This window comes from Bactrocera oleae, chromosome 4 (genome assembly GCF_042242935.1).
Source record: "Bactrocera oleae isolate idBacOlea1 chromosome 4, idBacOlea1, whole genome shotgun sequence".
NCBI lineage: Eukaryota > Metazoa > Arthropoda > Insecta > Diptera > Tephritidae > Bactrocera > Bactrocera oleae.
In genome coordinates this window covers 40,675,231-40,701,352 of record NC_091538.1, presented here as the reverse complement: position 1 = coordinate 40,701,352, position 26,122 = coordinate 40,675,231, and the positions used below count along the sequence as shown (strand labels likewise).

The following is a 26,122-nucleotide window of genomic DNA, read 5'->3' as shown; positions in this document are numbered from 1 at the left end:
GTGTTTGATTTGTACACCGTAGAATAAAAGTATCAGACGAAATTAAAAAGATTGTTATATGTGAAGTAGGCGTGGTTGTCATTTTCACTGTGTATGTTAGAAATATTTGGATACGCACACCAAATTTGGTAGAAATTGGTCAAGTAGTTCCTGAGTTATAGGATTTCATCTAAAGGTGTGTGGTGCCACGCCCTTTCCTAACCCTTTTTATTTAGTGGACTATTGCTTTTTTAGTAGTTTTCAGCATAACCATTTTAGGGGGTGTGAGCGTGGTTATTATCTGATTTTATCAATTTTCACAATGTATGAAGACGTGTTAAAAATACTTCTTCTCAGCATTTTTGGTGGAGTAAACTTCTGCGGTTTCGACGATACATATACATAAAAGTAAAGCGGGTATATCGTATGTATATATCGTACCGCCAGAAATCATATTTAAAATTTAATGCCACAAGATTATCTTTCGGATAAATAAAATTCATATCAATCGAATAATCTATCATTGTTTTATTGCAATTTAAAGTTTTATACCTTAAAAAAAAAACACCCTTTATGTTATAGTGCGAAAATGGGTGAAATCGGATTATAACCACGCCTATTTCCCATATAACACCATTTTAAATTCCATCTGATTCTTTCACTTTCCACTATGCAAATCAAGCAACAATGATTGTATCGGGGAAAAACTTTGCGTGAATAATGCGTTTAAAGTGTTCCACCTTGTGGCCAAAAATTCTTTAAGCCGAAACAAAGCTGTTCAAGCCCCTAGGTACTGAATATGTGGACCCCAGTGCCTATAGTTGACTTTTTGCCGAATATATGTATGTATGTGTAATGTGTAAGATATATAATTTAAATTCATATACAATATTAAAATAACTAAATGAAACTCTCGATAATAGTATGTTTTGTGTCAAAAATGGGTTGAATCGGATCAATACTTCCTTTAATATAAAATTTTGCCAACACTTGAAGTAATTTCCCGGTCTTTGGTCATTGCAAGTTGCGAGAGTATAAAATGTTCGGTTACACCCGAACTTAGAACTTCCTTACTTGTTATTAACTGACATTTTTCAACAATCGAGAAATTATTTAATTATATTCTCATTAATTCTAAGAAGTAAATATTTAATTTTTACGAAAAAACTCGCCTACAAGTCTACACCGTGAAATCGATTTTATTTGTGAAGAATAATTTAAAATTTTCTTGTTTGGAATTTTTTACTCACTTAAAATCGCACCCTTAGCTTCTTTGAGAAATCAGGCAACAAGAGAAATATGTCATACCGAAGTCGTCTTCAACAATTCCGGAAACAGCGTCCACTTCATCAACTGATATACAAACGATCGAACCAGACAGTGATTGAGTGTTTTAATCATTTTTTATATTATTACTTTGCTTTCTCTTTTATCATTTCCATTCTTTTTGCTCTCTGACCTATTATATTATATGTCGCGATCTTCAGTGAATTATAATATGGAAAAAATCGATGACTAAACAAAAACGTTCCGGATTTTGCCGGAAAAAATATGGTCACCTAAGTCCAACCCATCTGATTTTTTTGGAGATTATAATTAACAGTAATAAGAACGAAAGACTGTTTTCATATATTTTATAATTTTTAATAAATTTATTTCGATTTATGCAGTTTGAGGGAAAGCGTAACAAATTGTGGAAAAAATACTTATTCAATAGTTAGATAATAATATTATGTGTTTATCTTATTTATGTGCGTTGTTGTTGCATATTACAGACAATATGCATACACCCACGTTTCACTTTTCCGATTGAATTTTATTGGAGTTTTTAGTGAAAGTTTCGGGTGTCGAACTCCTTTGCTGTGTGTTTGTGTTAGACCTGTATGTATGTATGTGTGAGTTTTAAGTTTGTTGCTTGCAAGTTGCAACTCCTATTCGCAAGTGATTTGGTTTCGGACCGTAGATTATGCGATTATTTTAAATAGTTGTGTTGTTGTTTTTGTGCAGCTTTGCTGACTTAACCTGCGTGTGTATGCAGCTTAAGGGTACTTGAAGGTGCAACCTTTAAGTATTATTTAATTCTAAATTAATTGCTTCGGATTTATTAACTTCTCGCTGCGTTTTGTTTTATTTTATCCACTTTGCATTGCCTTAATTGTTGTTTTTATATTCTTTATATACCATATTTTATTATTATTTTGAAAAAATTGTTTAAACTAATATAGTTCACATACATACATGTATATATATATGTGTAAAGAGCTTACATACGATTCTTTTACATAAAAATAAATGCCTTTCGAAAATAGTACTAACGCGCTTGAAACCATTTCACAACGTAAACATCCAAGTAACTGTGTGACTTTCATATTTTATTTTATTGTGTTCGCTGTTGTTTGAGTAATACCATACATGTATACTTATTTTAAATTAAGCACAGCTACAACATTATTTAACACATCTTTTTTTATTTGAAGTATAAATGCTATATTTAAATTGTATTTATGTCATTATTGTTGCTAAAATTTTTATTAAAAATAGCGCATTTTTGGCTATTTTACATGTTTAGCCCCTATTACAGTTTTGAAATTCTTTGAATTTGAAAAAACAACGGTTGAAGTATTGCCAAACTTCAACTTTTTTGTGGTATCTCGATTCTCAACTCTCTGCCAGTTGGGTTGACTAGAGTATCTTAAAATTTCAACTGCTATCAAACAGTTGTAGTTAAAAATTACTGCCTTTCTATAAAAGAAATATTAATAGAAAAAGGGTGTAAAAAACTATTTTATTTCAATAATTTTAAACTATGTTAATCAGTTATTTATTAAAAATGGAAACAGTAAAAATAAAATAATCGTGGGAAGTGTTTGAAAGAGAAGTGTGGAAGAGTCGATACAATCTACTATTCGTAGAATATACTTTTTGAGTAAGGATAAATATTTGAAGCGTTATGCTCCTCTGGGTTATTTAGGTATTATACACTGCGCACTAATACGGTGTTCATAATGTCTAAAAACTCCTTAACCACTGTAGATATCGTAGTCTTGGCCAGCCCCATCTCATTTAGTAAAAACCAACATGATTCCTCATTTAAATGAAAACAAGTTATGAATCTGCAACAAACATTATTTAAAACCCATTTAATTGCCAATAAAACTTTGGTTAACTTGTTGTTAGGCATCAGCATTGAGTGACCAAGAAGGCTTTATCGTACGTGCAGCACATCAATTTTGGCCCCAACATTTCTGTCATTGTAATATAAATCAAAAGCAATGTCCATTTTAATATTTATTAACTTTTTTGTGACCAATAAATTTAATTGTTTTGATTTTTCGTTTAAAAATTTTCAGTTTTATCTATCAAATCTTCATTTCTTAAGAGTTAGTTGATCTGAAATTTCATTCCTCTGACTTCAATTCAACTTTACTCGTCTCAGTAACCGTAGAGAGGTAATAATTTAAAGTGATGCTGTGATGATGTATAAGCATTTATTAAAATCATAAATTATTTTCCATTTTTGAGAGGTATTCCCGATTTCCCACTATATTCATATTGAAATGAAAAGCAAAGAAATATTATTCAAAATTTTTGAATTTGATTGTGGAAGAAATGTTCACAATATTGAATATGGAGTCGAATTACAAGTGGAAATACAAAACAGATTGAAATATGTTAATTGAATACTCGTCGATTTCAGGGCGAAAACTTTCACAAAAAGAACATACACAGTAGTCGAAAGCTGATATCCACTTCTCGATATTCTTGAATTTCCATCCATATTCCAGTCCATGGTTCTCGACTGTAAAAACCTGACAACAGGGTAATGTTTAATATTAAAGAAAAAACTACGCATTCAATTAAACTAATTTTTGATATTAGGAATTACAATACTGCCAAATGTTTTACATACAGAACTTTAGCTTTAGGTTCACAGTTCATTTACATAAATACAATTTTGGCCTACATACATATAATATAAATTTGAAACTTTGCAAACCCTATAAATATTTAAGAATTTCTAGGCAACTACATAAATAGGTATTTGAGGTTGCGCACGTCGAACGAAGTTATTCCCTTTTCATTTTTGATAACAGGCATCAGCAAGGATCCCGGTAATTGCACATAATTTCAATGTGAAACCTACAGTTGTTTCTCTCCCACATTTATTTAAAGTCACTTCATCTCATATACCAAAAAGTGCTTCCTTATAAAACTATATTAACTTTTCCATCTGCAATAAAAATATTGTTACAAGTAAAAAGCCATTAAATTTCTCACTTGGTGCTAGGAAGTTCTAAAGGAATCAATAATTTGTTTTTTGATATATTTGTATAAAATTGTTGATTAAAAATTGGCTCAAATAACTGAAAAAAATTTGATATAAAAACAAACACATCGAAAACAACTTCCGTTGCCACAACTGCTAGCTGTCAACATTCAACATTGTCGACAACGGCACTAGCTCAGGGTTGCAAGCAATAAAACCATTAAAATTTAAGGGCTCTAACAACACAACTTGAAATTATTTGAACGACCACGTTGTTGTTGATAATGCCGACATCCAATTTCAACATTGATGAACTCGAGTTGTAAACTGTAACAGAGACATTTTTAAATCAAGTATCTTAACCAAATGAAAAATCTGCAAATACTGGAGTAGTGTAGTCAATGTTGAAGTATTTTAACTCTAACTTTATTATTTCTACAGAATGATTATTTATTAAACAAAGTGGCGAAATTTTGAATGAATGTGTGTGTGCTTGCAGTTTTTAATTTTGTAAAGAATTATACGGAATTAATCCTTTTGTATTTGCAACAATAGAATACAACAACTACATCCGGTGTCCCTATAAAAATAATAATTATTAAAATTAGTGACATCTGACTGTAGATAGCAATAAATGCACCGCGAATGAAAATTTTAGTGAATTGTTTTTGAACCATATTAGTATTTAGATTAATTTAATTTCTCTGAATTCCACAAAAGCCAATCACTGAATGAAGTAAGAACGTAACCTTAACGGCTATAACAAAGAGAGCACGAGTTCAAAAAATCCATAAGTTCAAATGTTTGATAATAACAACAATAACATTCAGCAATAAAAAGTCGAGTTGTTTAGTCCAATTGGGTTTGTGGAACTTTTGATGATGTGATTTTAATATCCATTTATCAGTTTGTTTTGCCCGCTAATCACAGCTTGCCTTTTACAGTTAGAGCGTAATTGTAATTTTTGTTGCTTTTACCATTTATATTTATGCATATTTAGTAGTATTCGAATATTTATTGCTGTCATTATTTGTGAATGCTTTAACTTGGTTTTATGACCGTATATGTATACATGAAACATGAGACTTTGCCTGCAAGTGTACTTTTACTCTTTAGATACTTAACACGGCATTCGCTTAATTTTCTTCACCGTTATTTGCATTATTTTAATTCCTAATTTTATTTACATTTGTAATTTCATTATTCTTCTTCTTAGTACATTGTATAACTTCTGTGTTTTTATAAAATATTCGCCTAACTACATTTTTTAAATTTTTTACCATCTATACATACTCATTCTCTTTAAGTAATTATTTGGTTTTAATATATTTATTTTATGTGTTATTATTGTTTACATCAACCCTATTTGTGTTTTGTATAGTAATTTATAGGTTAGAATATAAAATGTCGACTTATAAATTTACGTACGAGTATAAAGTAAATTAAAAAATATTTAATATATTCCAAAAACTAAGTAAAAGCATTTAAATTAAGTAAATCTGTTCAAAATCCATTTTAATTAATTGTTCAAATATTTAAATTGTGTTTACCCGTAATTTTTGTGGAGCAAAAGTTCAAAAGGTTCCGTTTTACGTTACAAGGTGCAAAGCGTTAATGCAGAATGACGTCAAAGCTTTTCGACTGCATAATTCGACACCTTTTAAATGCTTTGACCTTAGAATACTTAAACAATTCTCAATTAACGCTTCCATTCCAAATTTCCATTGTCATTTGAGCAAATACCGTAAACGAGTATAGGTATATTCTTATTTTAGTTTGCTGATTATTTTGGTGACTTGAAACATACTTTACCACACATTATTATTTGTTTATTAGAATATTTTTTTATTATAAAGAAAATTCTCAAAATGATTTTTAAAGTATAGTTAATCGTAATATCATTCATACTCCTGAATTGTAGGTCATATAGGCGCCTATCACACGTTCAATTTGAATTGACGGATCGCGAGTAAATGCTATACATTCAATATTTATCGCGCCAGTATTTTTTCGAAATAACTCATGTTTTTGAAAAAAAATGGAATGAAATGGTTTAGCTTTATTTTTTGTTTAATTTTTCGTTCGTTTTTGACAAAATGTCTCAAGAAAACTTGAGAAAAGTGCCTATGGTTTTGAAGAAAAGAATTCAATAAAAACATTGGAGCAAAAATTGCTAGCCAGAAGAATTCACCAGATCTTTGAAAATGCTAAAATTTGTATATAAATATAGATAAGTAATATATTTTTAATAACAATTGTACGATTTTCCTTTTTTTTTACTGCTTTGTTCCGTTGTATATCGAAATTAGCTAAAAAATTTACTAAATATTTATTTAACATTTTTATATTTTAAATATAATATATCATCAATATTGCATACTAAACATTCAATAAATATCGGGATCCTGGATCGCAGTCAATATATAATATATAATATTAAACGTGTAGCAGTCGCCATACAAAGAAATTTCACATATATTTTGCGGGTAAAAGGTTTCTGTTTTTACGGAAGTCAGCGAACATATAATAAAAGTGGGTTGAGTTTAATAGGCAATGTGACCTTAAAGTGCTTATTCTATAAGACATACCAACAAACCAGCTACTTTTTTCTTGCAATGAGAGCGAGCGATAAAAAAATTTTGCTCGCCACACTTGTCAAACTTAATTTTATTCATGACGTCTCGAACTAATATATTTGAATGTCAAATGTACAAGACGTAACTGTCATAATCTCTAGATCCTGCGAGTTTTGCGCTCATTTTTTGTTTAAGTCATGTTCCTCGCTTTGAAAGCTTTTGATGGATTATTGCAGCAAAAGTGCGAATGTAACAAGAGTTCTAAAGATAAGCAGAAAAATTCAACTATAATTCAATTACCTTTTCTCCATTACGGTAATGTTTAAATCAAGTTTGGTACAACAAATTTATATTTTTCTTCGTCGTCCGATTATTGAAATTTATGAAAACATATTTGTATAAAAAAGCTGTTATTTAGAAATAAAAAATAAAACACAGAAAACGCCAACATATATCACCTTTCTCTGCTATGTACAACCTTAGAAGGAATTTTCACTTTTAACTGAAGTACATATATTTTTCACTTGACTATTTGTTCATTAAATATCATTTTGTATATATAATATGCATAAATATGCATAAATTGTATGTTTTTAAATTTAAGCCGGTTATTTTTAAATTTTAATTTTTATTATAGCATATGGTTAAAGGGTTGTGATAGAGTTTAAAAATACAGAACTTTAAGTACCTGGATTAAGACAGCAATTTATGTGAATGGCTTAGAATTTACTATATTTTTGGCTATAGTTGTGGTTATTGTTGTTGTGGGTGTCGATCTGAGTTACAATTTAACGTATAAGTGTCGTAAGTATGACCTAAGGGTGTGTGTAGAGAGTCAAAAGTTTATAAGAAACACCATCGAGATGTAAAGATTTAGTTATACCGTTAAATGTTTGTATAAATATCATCATTGTAATAGCTTTGTATGCATTTACTAGCACATGTGTATATATATTTTACTCCACATATGGACAAGTATGTACATATAATATATATAATATTATAGCTGCTTTCAATTGAGTTCAAATATAATTGATAAATTCACCAACCGCTTAATTTACGAATAGTATAATATAAGTATATAGTAGATGTGTTTAAATACTTTACGCTTATAATATTAGCATGTATGTATATAATATATTTTTGTTGTGTTTTAAAAATTATGGTTTAACTTTAAGACTTGCACAGTGAAAATATTCCTTTTTACATATGTATGTATGTATATATATAATAACTTCGCCCCGCTTTTGCATAGATAAGCAAACACAGTTATTTGCGTGTTTCTTTTTTGTTGTTTGTTTGTTTTTGTTGTATATAATATACTTAATGGATTTTATTTACCTTTATCGCATATGTTTTCAGTGTTGGTTTATCCTTTACATTTATTTTCTATAGTTTAGACATATTTAATATGTATAATTTATTGTGAAAAGTGTGGTGCTCTTCATTTCATTTATTCTTAGATTCTTGCATTTGCCTCTATTGCATGTGTATATGTATTTTATAAATTTTAATGAAAAGTTCACTTATATTAAGTTGCAATAAAATGCATTATCTCAATAGATTGCATTCATAAAAATAGTACGATAATAATAAATAGTAGTCGTAGTATACATATAATATGTAAGTAATTAGTAGTAGAAATAATGTTAACTTGTGTTTTTGGGCCGTTGTTTATTTATTTTATTTTTTTTTTTTGAAAAATTATTTTTTTAAGCATTTTGGCAACATTGCTTTTTAAACAGTTCAAAAGGCTACTAGTAATGAAATATAATTTTGGCTAAAATCAAATACATCAACCGTTGCAGCTGCTGCATGCTATTTCAAGCCTTTGAATTTGTAAAAAATCTACATTTGGCTGAGAACTATAAACGAATAATAAATAGAGAGTCATAATTAAGCTGAAAATTTAAGTATATTTTTTCCATTGGAAGTAATAATCAGCTTAGAAATTCAAAAAGAAAAACACTATACTATAAGGTGTATTTTATTTAACAAGAAAGAAGAAAAAGAAACAAGCAAGTGAAGACTAATGATGTCGTGCTAACATGAAGGCCGTTATGTAAAACTATACTACAACTTAATTTCCAGTCTTCGTGTAAATCCAAGTGGAAAAATAATTAATTTTACCTTTACACAACTTAAGTCGTACAACAGAACTTCTTATTAGACAACTTTCTGGAAGAAACTGGTTAGACTTGAGTTATACTTATTAAAAAAAATAACTCTTAGATCTTAATATATTATATATTAAGCTTACCTAAATTAAATGTGTTTTCATTAGCATTAGCCTCAAAGACTGCAGAGAGATTACTAAATTTCTGAAAAATATTTTATAATTTGGTATAATTTTGTAAAATTTTGATTGCTGAAAAATACCACAACGATCGCTTCGATACACTTCGTTATTTAGCACTTTGAAACAAACGTTATATTATGTGAAGTCGATTATTATTTGTTGGTGCGGATAGGTTGGACGACTAATATACAAACTATTATATTCATATTTCTAATTTAGTTAAGTATAAAAAGTGTACATATTTAAAAATCGTTTCAAAAACATTACTATATATATTTGAGTATAACTGATGACAAACAATTTAGATAATTTAATGTATTAATTATTATAATAAATTTTATGTAGAATATAAACTTATTAACTAGTGTAACTTTCAAGGGCAATTGATTTGCGAAACTTAACTTTTTGTATAGAAGACTCATCACAACGCATTGTAATTCAAATTGTAATTTGTTTTCATTTAATTAATTTTTAAAGTTATTACTTTAATTATTGTGTTTTTTTTTATTCCAACAAGTTAATTATCCTTAGATATTGGGTGGAATATTAAAATACCAAAGTGTTTTAAGCATTTCGATACATACATATATATCGATAACAGAGAGCTAATCATTATAATTTTATTTTAAAAATCACGTAATAATGATTACATATTGAGCTTTACGATTTTCTTCACCAATAATGATTAATTTTGAATAATATCACAATAAATCGTAAGTAATCATTATTTTTGAATGTAAAAATCACAAATAATAATTATTTCATCCCTTTTTTCGCTCAAAATAAAACACACTTTTGATCACATGTTTCTTATGGGGTGTTTTGCTAACTTCGTTGAATGCATTTTTAGAACAAAAGTATATCTTCTTTTTCTCTTTTGCGATTAACAAACACTTGGTAAGAAATTATTATTTCGATAAACTCGCTGCAGCTGCACCCGTATTTACTGACAGAAATGATTTTTTTTTATGTTTTGGATCCGATAACGATTAAATTTGCAATAGTCAAAGAAACCAAGGCATATATCCTGTGTGTGAGATTACGCTTGATATTATATTTTTTAATTTTCAGATGGGTGCAAAAGGGGCGTGGCGATACCATAACATAAATTTGATCCATGAGATTTGTTCTAAATGGTCATGGAACAAAGTTAGCAAAAAATCTTCATAAGAAACCTGTGATCTAACAAGTAAGGAAGGGCTAAGTTCGAATGTAACCGAACCTTTTTTACTCTCGCAAAGTCAAATGGTATACTCGTTTGAGATTTCTTTGCGGATTGACCGATATTTTCGGTAGAAGGTCAACTATAGGCACTGGGGTCCACATATTCAGTACCTAGGGGCGTGAATAGTTTTGGTTCGATTTAGACAGTTTTTGGTCACAAGGTGGCATACTTTAAACGTATTATTCACGCAAAGTTTTACCTCGATTAAATCATTGTTGCTTGATTTTTATACTGGAAAGTGAAAAATTCAGATGAAATTTAAAATGGTGTTATAGGGGAGAGAGGAGTAGTTGTAATCCGATTTCGCTCTTTTTCGCACTATAACATGGAAATATGAGAAGAATATTATGTACCGAATTTGGTTGAAATCGGTTAAGCAGATCCTAGGATATGGGTTTTCACCTAAATATGGGCGTTGCAAAGCCCATTGTCTAATTTCGAACACGGCTCCTATAAAGTCAGATCATACGATCCCTGTGTTAAAATTTAATGACTCTGGCGTGTTTAGTGCTTGATTTATTGTGCTTTTAGTAGTTTTAAACAGTACCATTACATGGGGAGTGGGCGGGGTTGTCACCCGATTTCACCCATTTTCACACCGTAGACAGAGGTGCTCAAAGAATTTGTTCCCAATGAATTATGTTATTTTAGCTTTAGCAGTTTAGGAGATGTGCACATTAAACCTATTAGGTGCGGAACTGCGCCCACTTTTTAAAAAAAATTTTAACCGCAGATGCCCCTCCTTAATGCGATCCTGTGTGCCAAATACCAGCTTGTATCTTATTGTGGAGCTTAGTTATGACAATTTATTTGTTTTTGATTAATGGCGTTTTGTGGACATGGCAGTCATCCGATTACGCCCATCTGCAATACCAACCGTCTCACGGTACCAAGAAACATGTCTACCAAGTTTCATAAAGATTTCTCAATTTTTACTCAAGTTACAGTTTGCACAGACGGACGGACAGACAGTCACCCGGATTTCAACTCGTCTCTTCATCCCGATCATTTATATATGTATATAACTCTATATTTAATTCAATTAGTTTTAGGTGATACAAACAACCGTTAGGTGAACAAAACTATTATACTCTGTAGCAACATGTTGCGAGAGTATAAAAATGAGTTAAAATTCACAGATAATGATTATTTATGATTTTTATATATTTTTGTTTTTGTACTCAAAAATAATGACTATTACTACTACTAAAATAATTAAAATTAATCATTATGGGTGAAGGAAATTATAAAAATCCGAAATTAAACAATCATCACCGAAATGCTAAGATCGTCGAAAATGGATTAACGTGACATTATCTGTGTTTTTGTTGTTTGTATTTCGATTATAAGTAATTGATTTTTTCATTTAAGAATCGCAACCATAATCATTATTTTCGGTCGCTGATCGATAATTTATACATTTTCTAATGTTTTAAAGCGGCTTAAGTTAACTTAGAATAAAGGAAATAGATTTAAGGTATGTATTCTAACCAATTAATTCGTATATGAAAACCGTACCTATTATCTTAGAAATGACATAAATAGAAAGAAATTAGGTGTTAATAATATTTCAGTTTCCCATAAAATGAAAAGCTTATTCGACTTAAGCAACTTTAACATTAATTTAGGATTTAAAGTCTGAATTTTACAATTGAAGCTTAACTTTCTTTTCGCAATTGAAATTTTTTCATCAAAGTATGAACAAATTCAGATATTTTTCTTTTGCTACTTACGTATTTACATATGTCATATAGGCGTTCACCGACAATTAAGAAATTATGAACTCGGATGCAAGTTTTTTCAAAAGACTATAATAGTGCTATGCCTTGCCCAAAGTTATCAACGCAGACACACGACATACAAAACTAGGAAACATTTTCAGGCTGTTTGCTGTAACATTGAATTAGCAGTACCTCAGAAATAACCCAGTTATTGCAGTCATTTTATTAGTGTGATTTAAAAAATTTGGATTAGGTTATAATAAACTGGAGTAAAATTTAGCCAAATGCATATTGCATAGTGACTTGCTAATATTTATCAAATTTTTTTTTTTTTTATATTTACTTCGAATTTTTAACGCTGAATTATAAACCTTAGTATGTTTTTGTTCCTCAGTTAAGTATATTGTTTTATGTTTTGTTGGGTTCTAAGCACGCTTCTGAATACAAAAATACGTTATCATTATAATTACAATATTATTACGTCTTTTTTAGTTATATAAGCAGATATTTATTGTAGATGTAATAGTTCATTTATTTATTACTAATTTTGTATTAGTAATTTTTTATCTGTTTTCTGATTTAAACTTTAATTTAATATTTAATAGTTTATGTTGTGTTATCTTTGATTACAAAGTTCTTTTCATTCTAACCTATTGCCTCTGACCATAATTATGCCATGAAATGCAAATACCCTTCCTCCCAATGTGTCAAAAACGTCGACACATGCCAATAGCATCATCATATATTCCGGCAGACGTCTAGCTAATATTGTTGTTGATGCCGATGCATATGGTGCCCGAAACCATCCGTCGGTCAACAGTCGGTTATTCAATCAAGCATGAAGCCATCAACAGCGGCCATTAAAGCCAATGAATCCATCAAATTCTACTTCGTACATTAGAGCCAATGTCAGCAAGGATGGTTGGTTATAAATATGACCAACCAACAACAACAGCAAATAGATTGGCATGCATAAAAGTTGAAAATATTCCTCGGCATAGCGCATACTTGCAAAGTATTTGTTACGGAATGCTGGCAAAGCATTCTAGTACGATTTGCGAGGGACTGGCGGTAGGACTGCTTATGTTGCTCTGCGAATAATAGAAATATCATCGACGCTTGTTGGTGAATCCTGCAGTCGTTAAAGCTTAACAGCTATGCCTGGGTAAAGCTAAGGTGACTTTGTGTTATATGCAAATTAAGTGACATTTTCAGCTGCTCATTGATGGCCTACACGGCATTCATGCGCCGAGTGCAAGCATGCGTTTTTTGCATTTGAGTGCGGCATTGAAGGCAATTTCTGCTGAAGATAATATGGTTAGCTTGATGGCCGGTTTTGCAGGCTTCTGAAACTAGCTATAACTTATTCATGTTGTCCTCAATTCTGCTCTCCTATTTATTGGCATATCCTGCTGCTGTATTGTTATTTATTTGACCTTTACGTTGATATTGATGGCACCGAACACTCAGACATTAAATATACTCCCTATTGCTATTAAATAATTCATCTAAGCGTAAACATCTTGTCCAGTTGCAACTATTTCGTTTTCTCTTTCTCTACTGCAAGTGCACATGCGGCATTTTGGCGCTACTGTCGGCTCGTTAACTTGACTGGTACTTCAATGATAGCTGCTCAGAACTGTTGATATTATTTGTTATTCTGCTGCGCCACCACATTCGGCGCCTTGTAGAAATTTTGCACGAATTCCGAGAGGCTGTACACGGTGCCGGGCCCTTTGCCCGCATTCATGCAGATAAAGTCGCCCAAACTATGCGCATTGCCTGCAGGTGGGATGAGATGATAAAAATAAATGAAATGAAATTTTATAATATCATAATCGAATAATAAATGCTAAATAAATGCTTGAAATGGCTTACTGCTTGACTGTATGGGCGGGTATGACGGCGGTGGCTTTATCCAACTGCCATCTGGCCTTCGCATGTGGCGCCGGTCAGAAGAGAATTCACTTAGATATGTTTCTGCGGGTATAACTCTGAAGTACCTGCAAAAGTAATGATAATGATGCAAATATTATCGGCTTAGATGCTAAATATTTCAATTAGAATGCATAATTGTGTGGAATGCATAATTTTTCAATTCTATCTCCGCGGTAAGCCGATATAAACGAAATTTGCAAACTTATTTCATGAAATCAAGACTAAGTAAAAATATTATAATAATGCCCTCTATTCTCTGGTTTAAAATAACCACATAGCTCCTCACCTGTGATGTTCTGGTCTCAGCGCAAGATCCGAGCGAAACGTTTCTGTTACGTACTTATGGAAATATGTAGGAAAAGGTAGCGTCGTATCCAAGTCAAACACCAAACAGCGATTCGGCGATGGATTGTGCATGAAGAAAACGTGGTAGTCCTGGAAGAAATAAAATTTCAAAAAGTTAGTGCAAAAAAAAAATGCTAAAAATAAATGTATATCTTTATTATGTTGAACGAAATGGTAAAAGTATAGGTGTCTGCACAGGCGTATACTAAAACAAGCCACTCATATACTTGTAAAAAAGTTGTAATGCAGGAAAAAAGAGAATCTAACGAAAAAAGAATAATAAACTGCATTACATGTTTCTGGTGCGGGGCCTGACAAGGCTACGGCTGGTAGCGGTAATAGGCGGACGAAAACACAGCGCCCAAGGGGACTTAAGACTGGCATGAAAGCGAGTACAGTAATAGAAAATATACACGCTCACACAAAAGGTCGAACACATTTATAAACATACACTTCTAAAAATATATAAGCACGAATGTAGATTTTCAAAGGTAAATGTTGGATGAATTTTTTGCCGGTCTGTAATTGTAGTTGTGAACATTAACGCCGACGGGCATTCTTTGCACATGCGACATGCAACATGCTATACACCACATTTACACGCTAAAATAACAACAAGTAACGGCTAAGGGTGTGGTGTGTATGTTGCTTATTGAGCCAAACTTCCCTCGCCGACCGTAAAATTGGCGCGCCTTCAAGCTCTTACTGGCCTCGGCATGTCAGCCATCAAGCACATAATTTCTTTATTTTATTAGTAGACAAATTCGTAAAATTCACGAATAGTCTCCAATTGCTGCTAGCCAGGCTAACTACGGGCTTTGCAGGCCCAACTGAAATTGCCTTTTCTATTTAGGCTGGGCTCTTCATGTGCAATTGCTATTTTACTCTATTTTTGTTTTTTTTACTTTGTGCTCCGAAAAGTAGGCAAAGAAGAAACTCGAGGGCGGCTACTCAGAGTACGTAGTTAGCCAATACGACTTTATTAATGCATGCACGGGAAAGGTTAAGTACATTCGTGAGATTTGCATCATGGCGCTTACAGCCTACTCGGATCATGCATAACTACTTGCACATAAAAAAAAATTTAAGAACAACCAAAGCGGCCATAGAATTGTGAGCGGCCAAGGATAAGCATAGAACACGCAGAATAAGCAATCAGCCAACAAGTCACAACGGCCGAAGAAGGGCGCTAGGCAACGCTACACATTTCTTATTTGACTTTTCACGAGCTGCGAGCCAACATACCAAATCGCGAACAAATTTTCCCGGAATTGCAACTACAGTAACAATACAGTTAGTCGTAACTGCTTTTCGCTAATAAAATTGGTGAAGAGACCATACATACACTCTTTATTCATCTCACCAGTCCACTCGTTCGCTGAGTAAATTCATACATAGTTGATGAAGCCGATCGGTTGTGATGGCCTGGCCACAGCCTCTGTCTGAACTGCTGCAGCACAGGGTTGTAGTCACCAGTGTAGCTGCGGTCCATTTTCTAAACAACCCTTTATCGACTAGCGCGGCCAACTGACTAATGATTTCGAACCTTGTTTTTCGGTTTCACTGTTGTAAATTAAGGTAATCAAGCAAATACGATGTGACTTTTGGAGAGAAAAGTAAAAATGTCAAACGGCCGCATTAGCTGTCCTAATTTTAAGAATTTACAAATCGCTGTATGGTGACTAGTTGATATTTCATAGGGAATTTAAAGTCAAACCCAATGAATGTTAATATAAAAGTGATTCAACTAAATTGCCTTTTATTTGAGGGTTGTATCACACCACGACCTCCGCCAATATTTGTGTTAAGGTAGTAGTCTGGTAGCTTGGTTTGGAAAATTCGATTTTTTTCGAAAGTACTACATATTAAGAATACACTGTAAAAATTTTAAAACGAAAATCGAAATATTGACGAAGTATAAGGTTGTCAAATATCTCCCTTCCGCTTTTTTGCTCTTCATTCAATGCTTTATAAAAAGTGTTACAGTGATCGGATTTAGTTAAAATATGCGCCGGTTTGTTCGATGATCTGTTTCCATCTAGACGGCAACTTCATAATACCTTATTTGCGAAGAATTCGGATAGCCACTTTTCACAAGCCTCTTTGAGTTCAACTTCACACCACCAAGGGCATTCGCCATGGACAGGAACAGGTGGTAATCACTTGGCGCTACGTCCGGGCTATATGGTGGATGCGATAAAACCTCCCATCCGAGCTCCCGTAGCTTCTGACGAGTCATCAACGAAGTGTGTGGTCTGGCGTTGTCCTGGTGGAACACTACATCCTTCCTGTTGGCCAATTCTGGACGCTTATGGTCGATCGCCTGCTTCAAGCGGTCCAGTTGTTCGCAGTAGATGGTAGAATTAAGCGTCTGACCATATGGGAGCAGCTCATAGTGGATGATTCCCTTCCAATCCCACCAAACACACAGCAAAACCTTCCTGGCCGTCAATCCCGGCTTGGCCACTGTTTGGGACGATTAACCGGCCTTCGACCACGACCGTTTTCGCTTGATATTGTCGTATGTGATCCATTTTTCGTCGCCAGTCACCATCCGCTTCAAGAATGGGACGAGTTCGTTCCGTTTCAGCAGCATATCGTAGGCGTTGATTCGGTCCAGAAGGTTTTTTTGCGTCAAATTATGCGGCACCCAAACATCAAACTTTTTTTTGTATCCAGCCTTCTGCAGATGGTTCAAAATGGTTTGGTGACTAACTCCCATCTCCTGGGCGATGTCACGAGATGCCATATGCCGGTCTAACTCGATGTATTCCATGATTCGATCGGTATTTGTCGTCACAGGTTTTCCGCCGGCTGGCTTATCCATGGTGTCGTTTTCACCGGCTCTGAATCGTCGAAACCATTCCTCCGCGGTTCGAAGTGATAGAGTACCATCCCCCAAAACACCATTAATCTCACGGAACGTTTCTCTAGCGGATTTGCCTTTAACGAAGGAAAACTTTAAAATAGCGCGAATTTCGGCGTTAGTGAACTCCATGTTTACACGTCTATAACTGTTGAACGCAATATCCAAACTAATCATGCATAGCGTTGTTTTGTAGGTTATGTCAAGACCTTTCAAATTATGTATAATGTTGCCAGATACGAGCTCTGTAGCGCTTTGTACATAGCCGCGAAATTACTCATCAATAGATCTCGAGATCTTTTTCGAAGTCAACCATTTTCATTTTTTTATTTTTCAAGGAAATTATTAAATCTTAGTTACAGCCAGAATGACAAGCGAACAGAAAAATAATATTTTTGTGTTTTTTATTTCAGATGTCTTCAAGCGACCAAATCTCCAGGACCAGACGCTCACTTCAGTGATATGAGACAACAAATTTGAAACGTTAACTTCGGTTGCACCGAAGCTGTACTACCCTTCACAAATGAAAAGGTCATCCGATCTATACAATTTCTTCGAAGATTGTATTGTTGCCTTGGAGTTTTCCATACACGCACTTGATTCCGATCGTCCAGCTTGTATGGCAGCTATTTGTTATACTTATATGTTATATGCTATACTTGTAGTGGTGCGATGTCGGACGTTCCAACAAATGAGCAGCTTCTTAGTGAGGAAAAGACAGGTGCAAAATTTCAGATCGATGGCTTAAAAACTGAGGGACTAGATCGTATATATACAGACAGACGTACAGACAAACTTGGCTAAATCAACTCAGCTTATCATGCTGATCATTTATATATATATTTTATAGGGTCTCGACGTTTCTTTCTGGGTGTTACAAACTTCGTGACAAACTTAATATACCCTGTTCAATGTATAAAAAAGACAAAAATAATGTGTTTGTTCACTCTCAGATACTATTATTAATATAAATATTATAAAGCAAGTAAGGAAGGGCTAAGTTCGGATGTAACCGAACATTTTATACTCTCGCAAAGTTAAATGATATACTCGTAAGATTTCTTTATATATTTTAATAATTTGTAGTAGTAGGAATTATTGCCTCAGTTAGTTATATCCACAGTGAAATTAATTAGAGCAATTTGTAAACTAAATTTACTCAATTTATGCGAAATCGTTCTTGTGTTTTTTGTATAAGCTTATAATTGATTTTATATAGAATGCATTACAACTGTATTGAGGAGTATGAAAAGAAATCGTGTTTGGACAATGAATAACATTTTTTATTTATTATATTGATATTATTATATAATATATATTAACCTTAAAAATAATAAATATTAACAACTTTAAAAATTATATTATTATATTAATTTGTATATAATATTTCCAATATTAAACATAAATTTATATAGAGTTTCTTATACATATATCCAAAATTATATTTCTTTTCTACTACTTATGATACTACACTACTAATATTTATTTCATGCGATTTTTTCTAGAAAGATATTTTTGCTCTATAAAAATTCCAGCACTCTAAGAAACTTTTTTATATTGTTGTCTGGTACATTTTGTTATAAGTTCAACATGATGGCTGAGAAAATATACTTATTCACTAATTATCACCAAGTATTAGAAGAAATATATGTATATAGAAATCTATATCTATCTTGATTAGTTTTAGGTGATGCAAACAACCGCTTGGTGAACAAAACGTGCTTCACGTGCGTTGATTGACCCAATGCTTCACCACTAGAGGGAAGTGGAAGTATTCTGATAGAATCATGGTTGTAGAATCGTAAAGTGTGCTCTAACCCAAAAATACTTAATTGTTTGAAAATTCTAGAAGGCCAAGTGATACAAATAGTTTTGTTGTCAAGAAGATACGGACTTTATTGTAACATCATCTGAATTTAGCACAATCTTAAAGATATTTACCAATGGTAATAAAGAACACAGAGAGGGCAATTTATTGTATTAGGTTGTTAGTTATACTGGTCGGTTGTGGCGCCATATATCATTAACAACAACTGCCCTGCAGTCGTTTCGAGACTGTGTGAGCATGCGCCTTTTTCTTCGCCTTCACTAACGGTCCTTGCACATGATCTTAGCGATCCTGCATGTCCTTAAGGTGTTCCATCTCACCCTGATCCGTCTTTCAACCCTTTGGGAATTTTCTGTGCTGATTAGGTAGCCAGGCGGATGGCAATTTGGCAATCTCACAAGAAATTTCATCGACTTTCACTATCAACGAAATTTTGAAGCCCATAAATTATATCAAGACTCATAGTAAAGCCCAGGGACTTAACCTTCAAATAAGCTTAAAAGTGAATATTCTCTTCATAAATATATATTTATGTACATATGAACTCAGGTATGCATCATACAACCAATCTCTTTTATGATATTCTTACTTGGAGAATTTCAGCTTCCAATTATTCAAGTCTTCGCATATATTTATGCATCTGTATATTACATCTACAAATTGAAAATATAGAGTTGTAGAAATTCGGCAAGTTCACTAACAATGGTAAAGAGAAAAAATATGTCAGAAGTGTTTGTGTGAGAAGGAGTTTGAAATCCTCGCTAAAAAATATTTTCTATCATCAATAAATTTTTAATTCAAAGGCATTATTTGTTTGTAAAGTGCAAGTGTTCGCGCATTCGGCTGTGTCGAAAGGACGCCGAAGATGGCGTCACTAACAAGGCACGTACATGCATTTAACATACACAAGAATGAGCAAGACATTACATAAGTGTGTTCATGTGCAAAAGTATAAATTCGAGTAATAATATAGTCAAATATATATTAGTGGGGTTCAAAGAAAGCAGCAAATCAAACAAATTATATAAATACTTTTTATCAATAAAAAACTTTAGCAAAGCCACTTTAACATTCGATCGACGACGAAGAATATAGTTAACACTGACTTTCAAATTATATAAAAATTTGTGTAAAAAATTGTATTTTAAAAACTTTGAGATCTTGGATGTAAAGTTCAAAGTATTATTTCATTTTTATAACATATAAAATTTTTCGAAATGCCAAATACCGTTTAATGTCTTTGCATAATTTTATTAAAATTTACACTGTTTTATTTTTAAAAATATCATAAATTAAATTCTTACAGAAACAATTAAAAAACATTAACTTCGGCTTTTTTTCGGTGAATTTGAATGGCAGCTAAGTTTATGCTATACTATTCGGAGATTGTACCATTGTCTTGGACAATAATCTGTGCTAAATTTCGTGAAGATGCCTCGTTAAATTAAAAATGTTTTCCATGCAAGAACTTGCTATACTATATGGCAGCTATATCCTGTAGTAGTCCAATATCGGCGGTTCCGACAGATGAACAGCTTTTTGGGGAAAAAGGACGTATGCAGATTTCTGATCGATATCTCATAAAGTGAGGAACACAAGTGATTGCGTGTATACAGACAGACATGACTGAATCGACTTTATAGGGTATCCGACATGTCCCTGGGTAATACAAACATCGTAACAAACGTAATAAACCTTAGTCAAGGTATAATTAAAATGATTAATTGAAAATCAACCGTAATGTGATCATTTATGGTACACATGTAAGAAAGTTACTCATACGCGCCGTATGTACTGTACTCTGTTCAGGCAAAGCCTAATCGAATGGACTGAAATTTTAGCGAAGAATTATTGCGAGGAAAGAGTTTTAGATATGAAAGTGTGGCGGCGAGTAAGTATAAAATTTGACACTAGCTTTGCAACAGTTTCAATATGGCAGTTGTACGAAGTAGCGAAGCAACAGCATGCGAGCAACAAGAAAAGCGATAAGCGTTTGCAAGTGCCACTTGCGCGCGACAGAATGTGTTGCGCTTTATTTGAACATTGCAGCCTTTGTTGTTTTTTTTATTTTTATTCCTTTTTTACGTTTTCGTCTTTCGAACTTTACACATCTTGTTTTATGATATGTTACTTACCCATATCACGACCTGATCATCGCCACGTCCTGCTTTTTGGCGCCACAGGGGCACCGTGCGCCCCTCATTTGACACGAACACCGCGTAGCACTTGGAAAGTTCATCGATACGTGTTTTCTTCACTTGTTCACAAAGTTTCCAAACATTCTCCTCGCTACAAATACACAATTTGGATGAAAGAGAAGAGCATGAGTACAAAGAATTTAAGTATGTAAATGAATAAATGTTGTGAATAAGCGGAATGTCTTAGAATGGGTTACTATGCTTGTGCAAACCATAAATATTCTAAATTCGTATATGTAAATGTGTTATCGGATAGTAGATGGCTGTGTGAAAATCAACAGTATAATCACATCGCAGTGTGAAGTTCTAATACTTATTTTTCACTATATAAGACAATTTAATCAGCAGTATGATTATATAAAAATTTTGATACTGCATTGTTAAGTATTAAAATAAGGTTTTATTAGAATTTCTACTGGAAGATATTTTTCAAACATCCTATAATTTTTAATGTGTAGATATTAACGAATATAATAACCAAAACCAAGACTCTTGAAATTTTATTTTATAAAATGTGAGATGAAATCAATTTTAAGCTTTCTATAGTCTAACCAGTGGAATTGACAATATATATTTTGAACAATTTAATAAAACAAAATATGAATTCTCATTTTTTCAAATATTTGAAGTAGATGTAGTATAATTTAGGAAAGGTGACAAAGTTTAAATCTTAATTTAATTTAGAAAATTAAAAGAAACAAGTAAGAAAAGACTAAGTTCGGGTGTAACTCACCATTTAATGCTCTTGCAACTTCCAAGGATCAAAACCTTCAGGTGTTGGCCATATTAAAAAATGCAGCGAAAGAGTTCAACTTCATTGTTCGACGAAGTCGTGAATGGATTAAAATCAAATTTGGTATCATATTCAAAATAAGGTCATATACTCAGTTTTATTACTATATTTACTTTCTGTCAGCGACAATTATACAAAAGGCATTCTCAAATGAGATAAGTATTGTATATAAAATGTAAACTCAACCGAAGAAACTAAATTTAATATATTCAGTTATTGCGAAAAGCGTCAACCAAACAAGCGGACTCATTCTATTAGGGATATGAGGTTTAAACCTAGACCAATTTCATTTATATTGAGTGCCAAGTAATTAATAGAATTGTATAACTTTTAGGAAAACGTGTCTACTTAATTTCATTAAAATATCACACATTATGACCATCCTAAACCGTTTGAAGCTAAATGGAAAGTGGGAAATCATTATATATGATATATTGGAGGCAGAGAAATGGCTGATTGCACTAATTTTTGACATTGCCCAGGTATACTTGAGAACATATTATTTTCAAGCAATTCAAAATCCTGAATATCAATTTTATTGGGGTTAAGGCAAGTTTTCACACGACTTTAAGCCCAAAGGTACACTATTATTAAAGAAATACGCTTTCCAATGTCATTAAAATAACTCTCACATTGGCCGATATGTGGTATAAAGTCAACTGGTATATTAGGTATGTGGGGGCTAAGAGAAGTATTGACCCAATTCAACCCATTTTTGACGCAAAGGTATATTATTTTCAAAGAAACATTTTACCCAAATTTCAATAATATATGTCACAGAAAAGTCAGCCATACGCTCTGAGATCCATATATTTGGTATGTGCGGGCTTGAGCTGTTTTAGTCCGATTTTGACAATTTTAGGGAGCGAGATGGCATACCTCAAAAGCACTATTTGTGCAATATTTTATCCGAATATATTAGTGCTTGATGTGTGTACTGTAAAGTGAATGAATCATATGGAATTTAAAATGGTGCTATATGAGAAGTAGGCGTAGTCCGATTGAGCAGCGTAGGTCCGGAGATATGTGATTTTACTACGTGCTCCGCCCATCTTCCAATTATAACCCCAGCCCCTATAAAGCCTTTTTGTATCATGCTGAGTATAAAATTTAATGGCTCTGGGGAGAGGATGGGGCTATAATCTCATTTCATTAATTTTCCTACTTCCAGTAGAGTTCTTATAGAACTTGTAGTAAACGAGTTTGGATATTGTTGCTGTATTTGTTTAGGAGATAAGTGCATTAAACCTAATAGATGGTTGAGCCACGCTCTTTCTTTAAAATTTTTAGCCCACAGGTGCCCCTTTCTACTGCAATTCCCTGTGCCAAATTACGGCTTAATATCTTAATTAAGTGCTTAGTTATTACATTTTATAGGATTTCGATTAATAGCGTTTTGAATTCGTGGCATTGGTCCTAATACCACAGAATAATTTGCCACGGAATACGTGTACCAAACTTCCTTACGATATCTCAATTTTTACTGAAGTTACAGCTTGCACAGACAGACTCGTCTAGTCATCCTAATTATTATATATACATTTTTAATATGAAAATAGTGTCTTCGACATGTCAGTTATTTGAAGAGCAGTGAAATATAATGGGCATTAAATTTGGTAAACTTCGGTTGCACCGAAGCTATAATACCCTTCACAAATACAAAAGATTCCGTACAAGAAATTTATTTACTCGTTAAGTTTGTATGACAGCTATATGATATAGTTGTCCGATCTGGTTTCTTCGGAGAATCTACCATTGCTTTTTACAATAATCCATACCAAATTTCGTCAAGATAACTAGTGAAATTAAAAGCTTTCCGAACAAGGACTTGATTCGTTCAGTTTGTCTGGCAGTTTCTTTTGCGGAAAACGACGTGTCCAAAATTTTAGATCGATATCACAATAACTGAGAGATTAGTTCGACTCAACCCGTCATGCTGATCATTTATATATAACCATATTTATAGGGTTTCCGACGCTTCTTCCTGAGTATCAGAAACTTCGTGTTCAGGGTATAACAACCGAACCGAATATTGCCAAGTATGCAAAAATTCGACCAACAAGATCTACTGTAGATATCCGCGACGAATTAAATTTAGAATGCGATGTTCATCCTGTGAGAAAAAGTTTACGAAAACATAATTTATATGCTCGAAGTCCTCCTTAGGTTCCCTTATTGAAACCCGTAGCACGCCGTTTGAAATCTGAATTGAGGTGTAATATACACATACATTCTTTATGGAAGGAAAAGGACTGATATAAAGAAATTTGTTTGGAAAGCTGAGCCCAAAAACAACCATGAGCTGTGGCCTGTAGTTAAACGTGCATGGCAAACTATATATCCGAACAGGTGTGATACTCTTATGGATTCTATGAAGAAAGTAGCTGTTACTAAAAATAAAGATTATGCTACCAACACTAAGTATAGGTATAAACAGAACTTGAAGAATAGCTTCCAATGTTCTTTTAAGATTACATTTTCTATGCACCATTTTATTGCTTCATTAATTTCTATGTAAAATAAAGTTTATATAATATAACGTATTCTACATGTCTGAACTAAATACTTTTTATTTTTAAACATAGTGCAACCGGACTCAAACCTTTTTAAAGTTGTTAACATTAAAAAAATATTTCGAATGGATTAGTGGCCTATTTCATTGCTCGCAACTATATGTATGTACATAAATAGATGTGATCTCTCTCAACTTATTGAAATTTCATAATTTTTATTTAAATTTTTAAATTTAATAAGATTAAACCCATCAAATGATTAATATCGGAATTAAGTACTTTGATACAGTCACAAGTCTCTAAATTTTAAATTTTAAATAAGAGGCAATTTTTGTGGCTTGGGACGAGTTTGCAGTGCAGTCAAAAAAATCTCTCAGATCTAATTACATTTCGTTATTTAGAGATGTAAATAAAACCTTATGAATATAAAATGTCAATAAAACTTTAAATTTTTTAAGGCAGTCAAAAAGTATAATTACCAATAAAAAATATAAATAATATGTTGACATGAATCATAATAGTTACGAAATTTATTTGACATTGATTTTTTTTTTAACTTTTACATGTTTGAGTTGCTTTCAAAATATAAAAACCGACAATCGATAAATATCCATGCTAACTTGCCACAAATTGAGATTTTACTTCAATATGTCTCAAATAGAGACTAGAGACTTCTTACTGAATTTTATTACAAATCTCGTCTGGGGTTTTCAGCATAATAGTTAGATAACAACTAAATTTTTTTGCTGAATATTTTCTGTAATGTTACATTCTGACAGTTATTTGATTTGTGTCTCTGCGTCTAATTTTTTAATTTCTCACACGAAAATGAAATTGAAAAACGAATATTTTTAATTACACTTATAGAAAGTGAGAAAAGCGGCGAACCGCAAGCAGCTGTGCCAACACCTCCGCACAGCTGAACTTTTACCTCGGCAGTATCCAGCAATGTATTACATATAGACTGCATATATAGACATACGTAAGTAGAGAATGCAGACACACCGCACTGCATGAAGAATTATAGCCAAAATAACGAAAAACAATGCGAACTTTACCTAAATGCAAAAAATGCGCACAATCAAAGTTAGAAAGCATAACAGTGACGGCATATGTATATGTTAAAGCTCAGCAATCAACACTTGCAACCAGCAACAATAGCAAAAAGGGTAGGGGCAACAATAACTACAAACATTAATTTGTGCCAGCAACAGTTACATTCGGCGCACAACCCAACCAACCGCTTAATTTCACTTTGTTGAATTTTCGGAGGTTTTTGGGTGTTCACTTGCTCACCTGTCCATATCTAACCTGTCAGCCAGACAGTCAGCGAGTGCAGCAGTTGTTCGGTTCATTTCGTTGATGGTTAGGTGTCTGCACGCAACACAATTTTGGGTGGTTTCTCTCAAACTTTGCAGAACGTCACGCAATTTTCTATTTACCACAGAGCCCTCTTTGCCTGACCCACTATTGAGATCGTGTATGAGCAAGTACTTATGTAACGTGGGTGTATGTTATAAGCATTTGGGGTAATCAAGCGTATGTCATAATATAATTTAACGTTTACATGTATG

The 26,122-nt window shown here is 32.7% G+C and overlaps 1 protein-coding gene across 8 annotated transcripts in view; it reads right to left on the bottom strand.

The window, feature by feature from the left end:
- Positions 1–1,601: 1,601 nt before the first annotated feature.
- Positions 1,602–26,122, bottom strand: part of tun (N-terminal glutamine amidase tungus) — a 52,742-nt gene continuing 28,221 nt past the window's right edge. For 6 of the 8 annotated variants that reach the window (XM_036362511.2, XM_070107646.1, XM_014231770.3 and 3 more), the window contains 4 exons: positions 21,180–21,333; positions 14,292–14,440; positions 13,946–14,070; positions 1,602–13,849 (listed from right to left, as the gene is read on the bottom strand). In XM_036362511.2, coding sequence (XP_036218404.1) covers positions 13,716–13,849; positions 13,946–14,070; positions 14,292–14,440; positions 21,180–21,333 — 562 coding nt within the window. In that variant the 3' untranslated portion in view covers positions 1,602–13,715. The remainder of the gene's footprint in view (positions 13,850–13,945; positions 14,071–14,291; positions 14,441–21,179; positions 21,334–26,122) is intronic. The other 2 variants (XR_011395817.1, XR_011395816.1) reach the window with 2 other exon arrangements.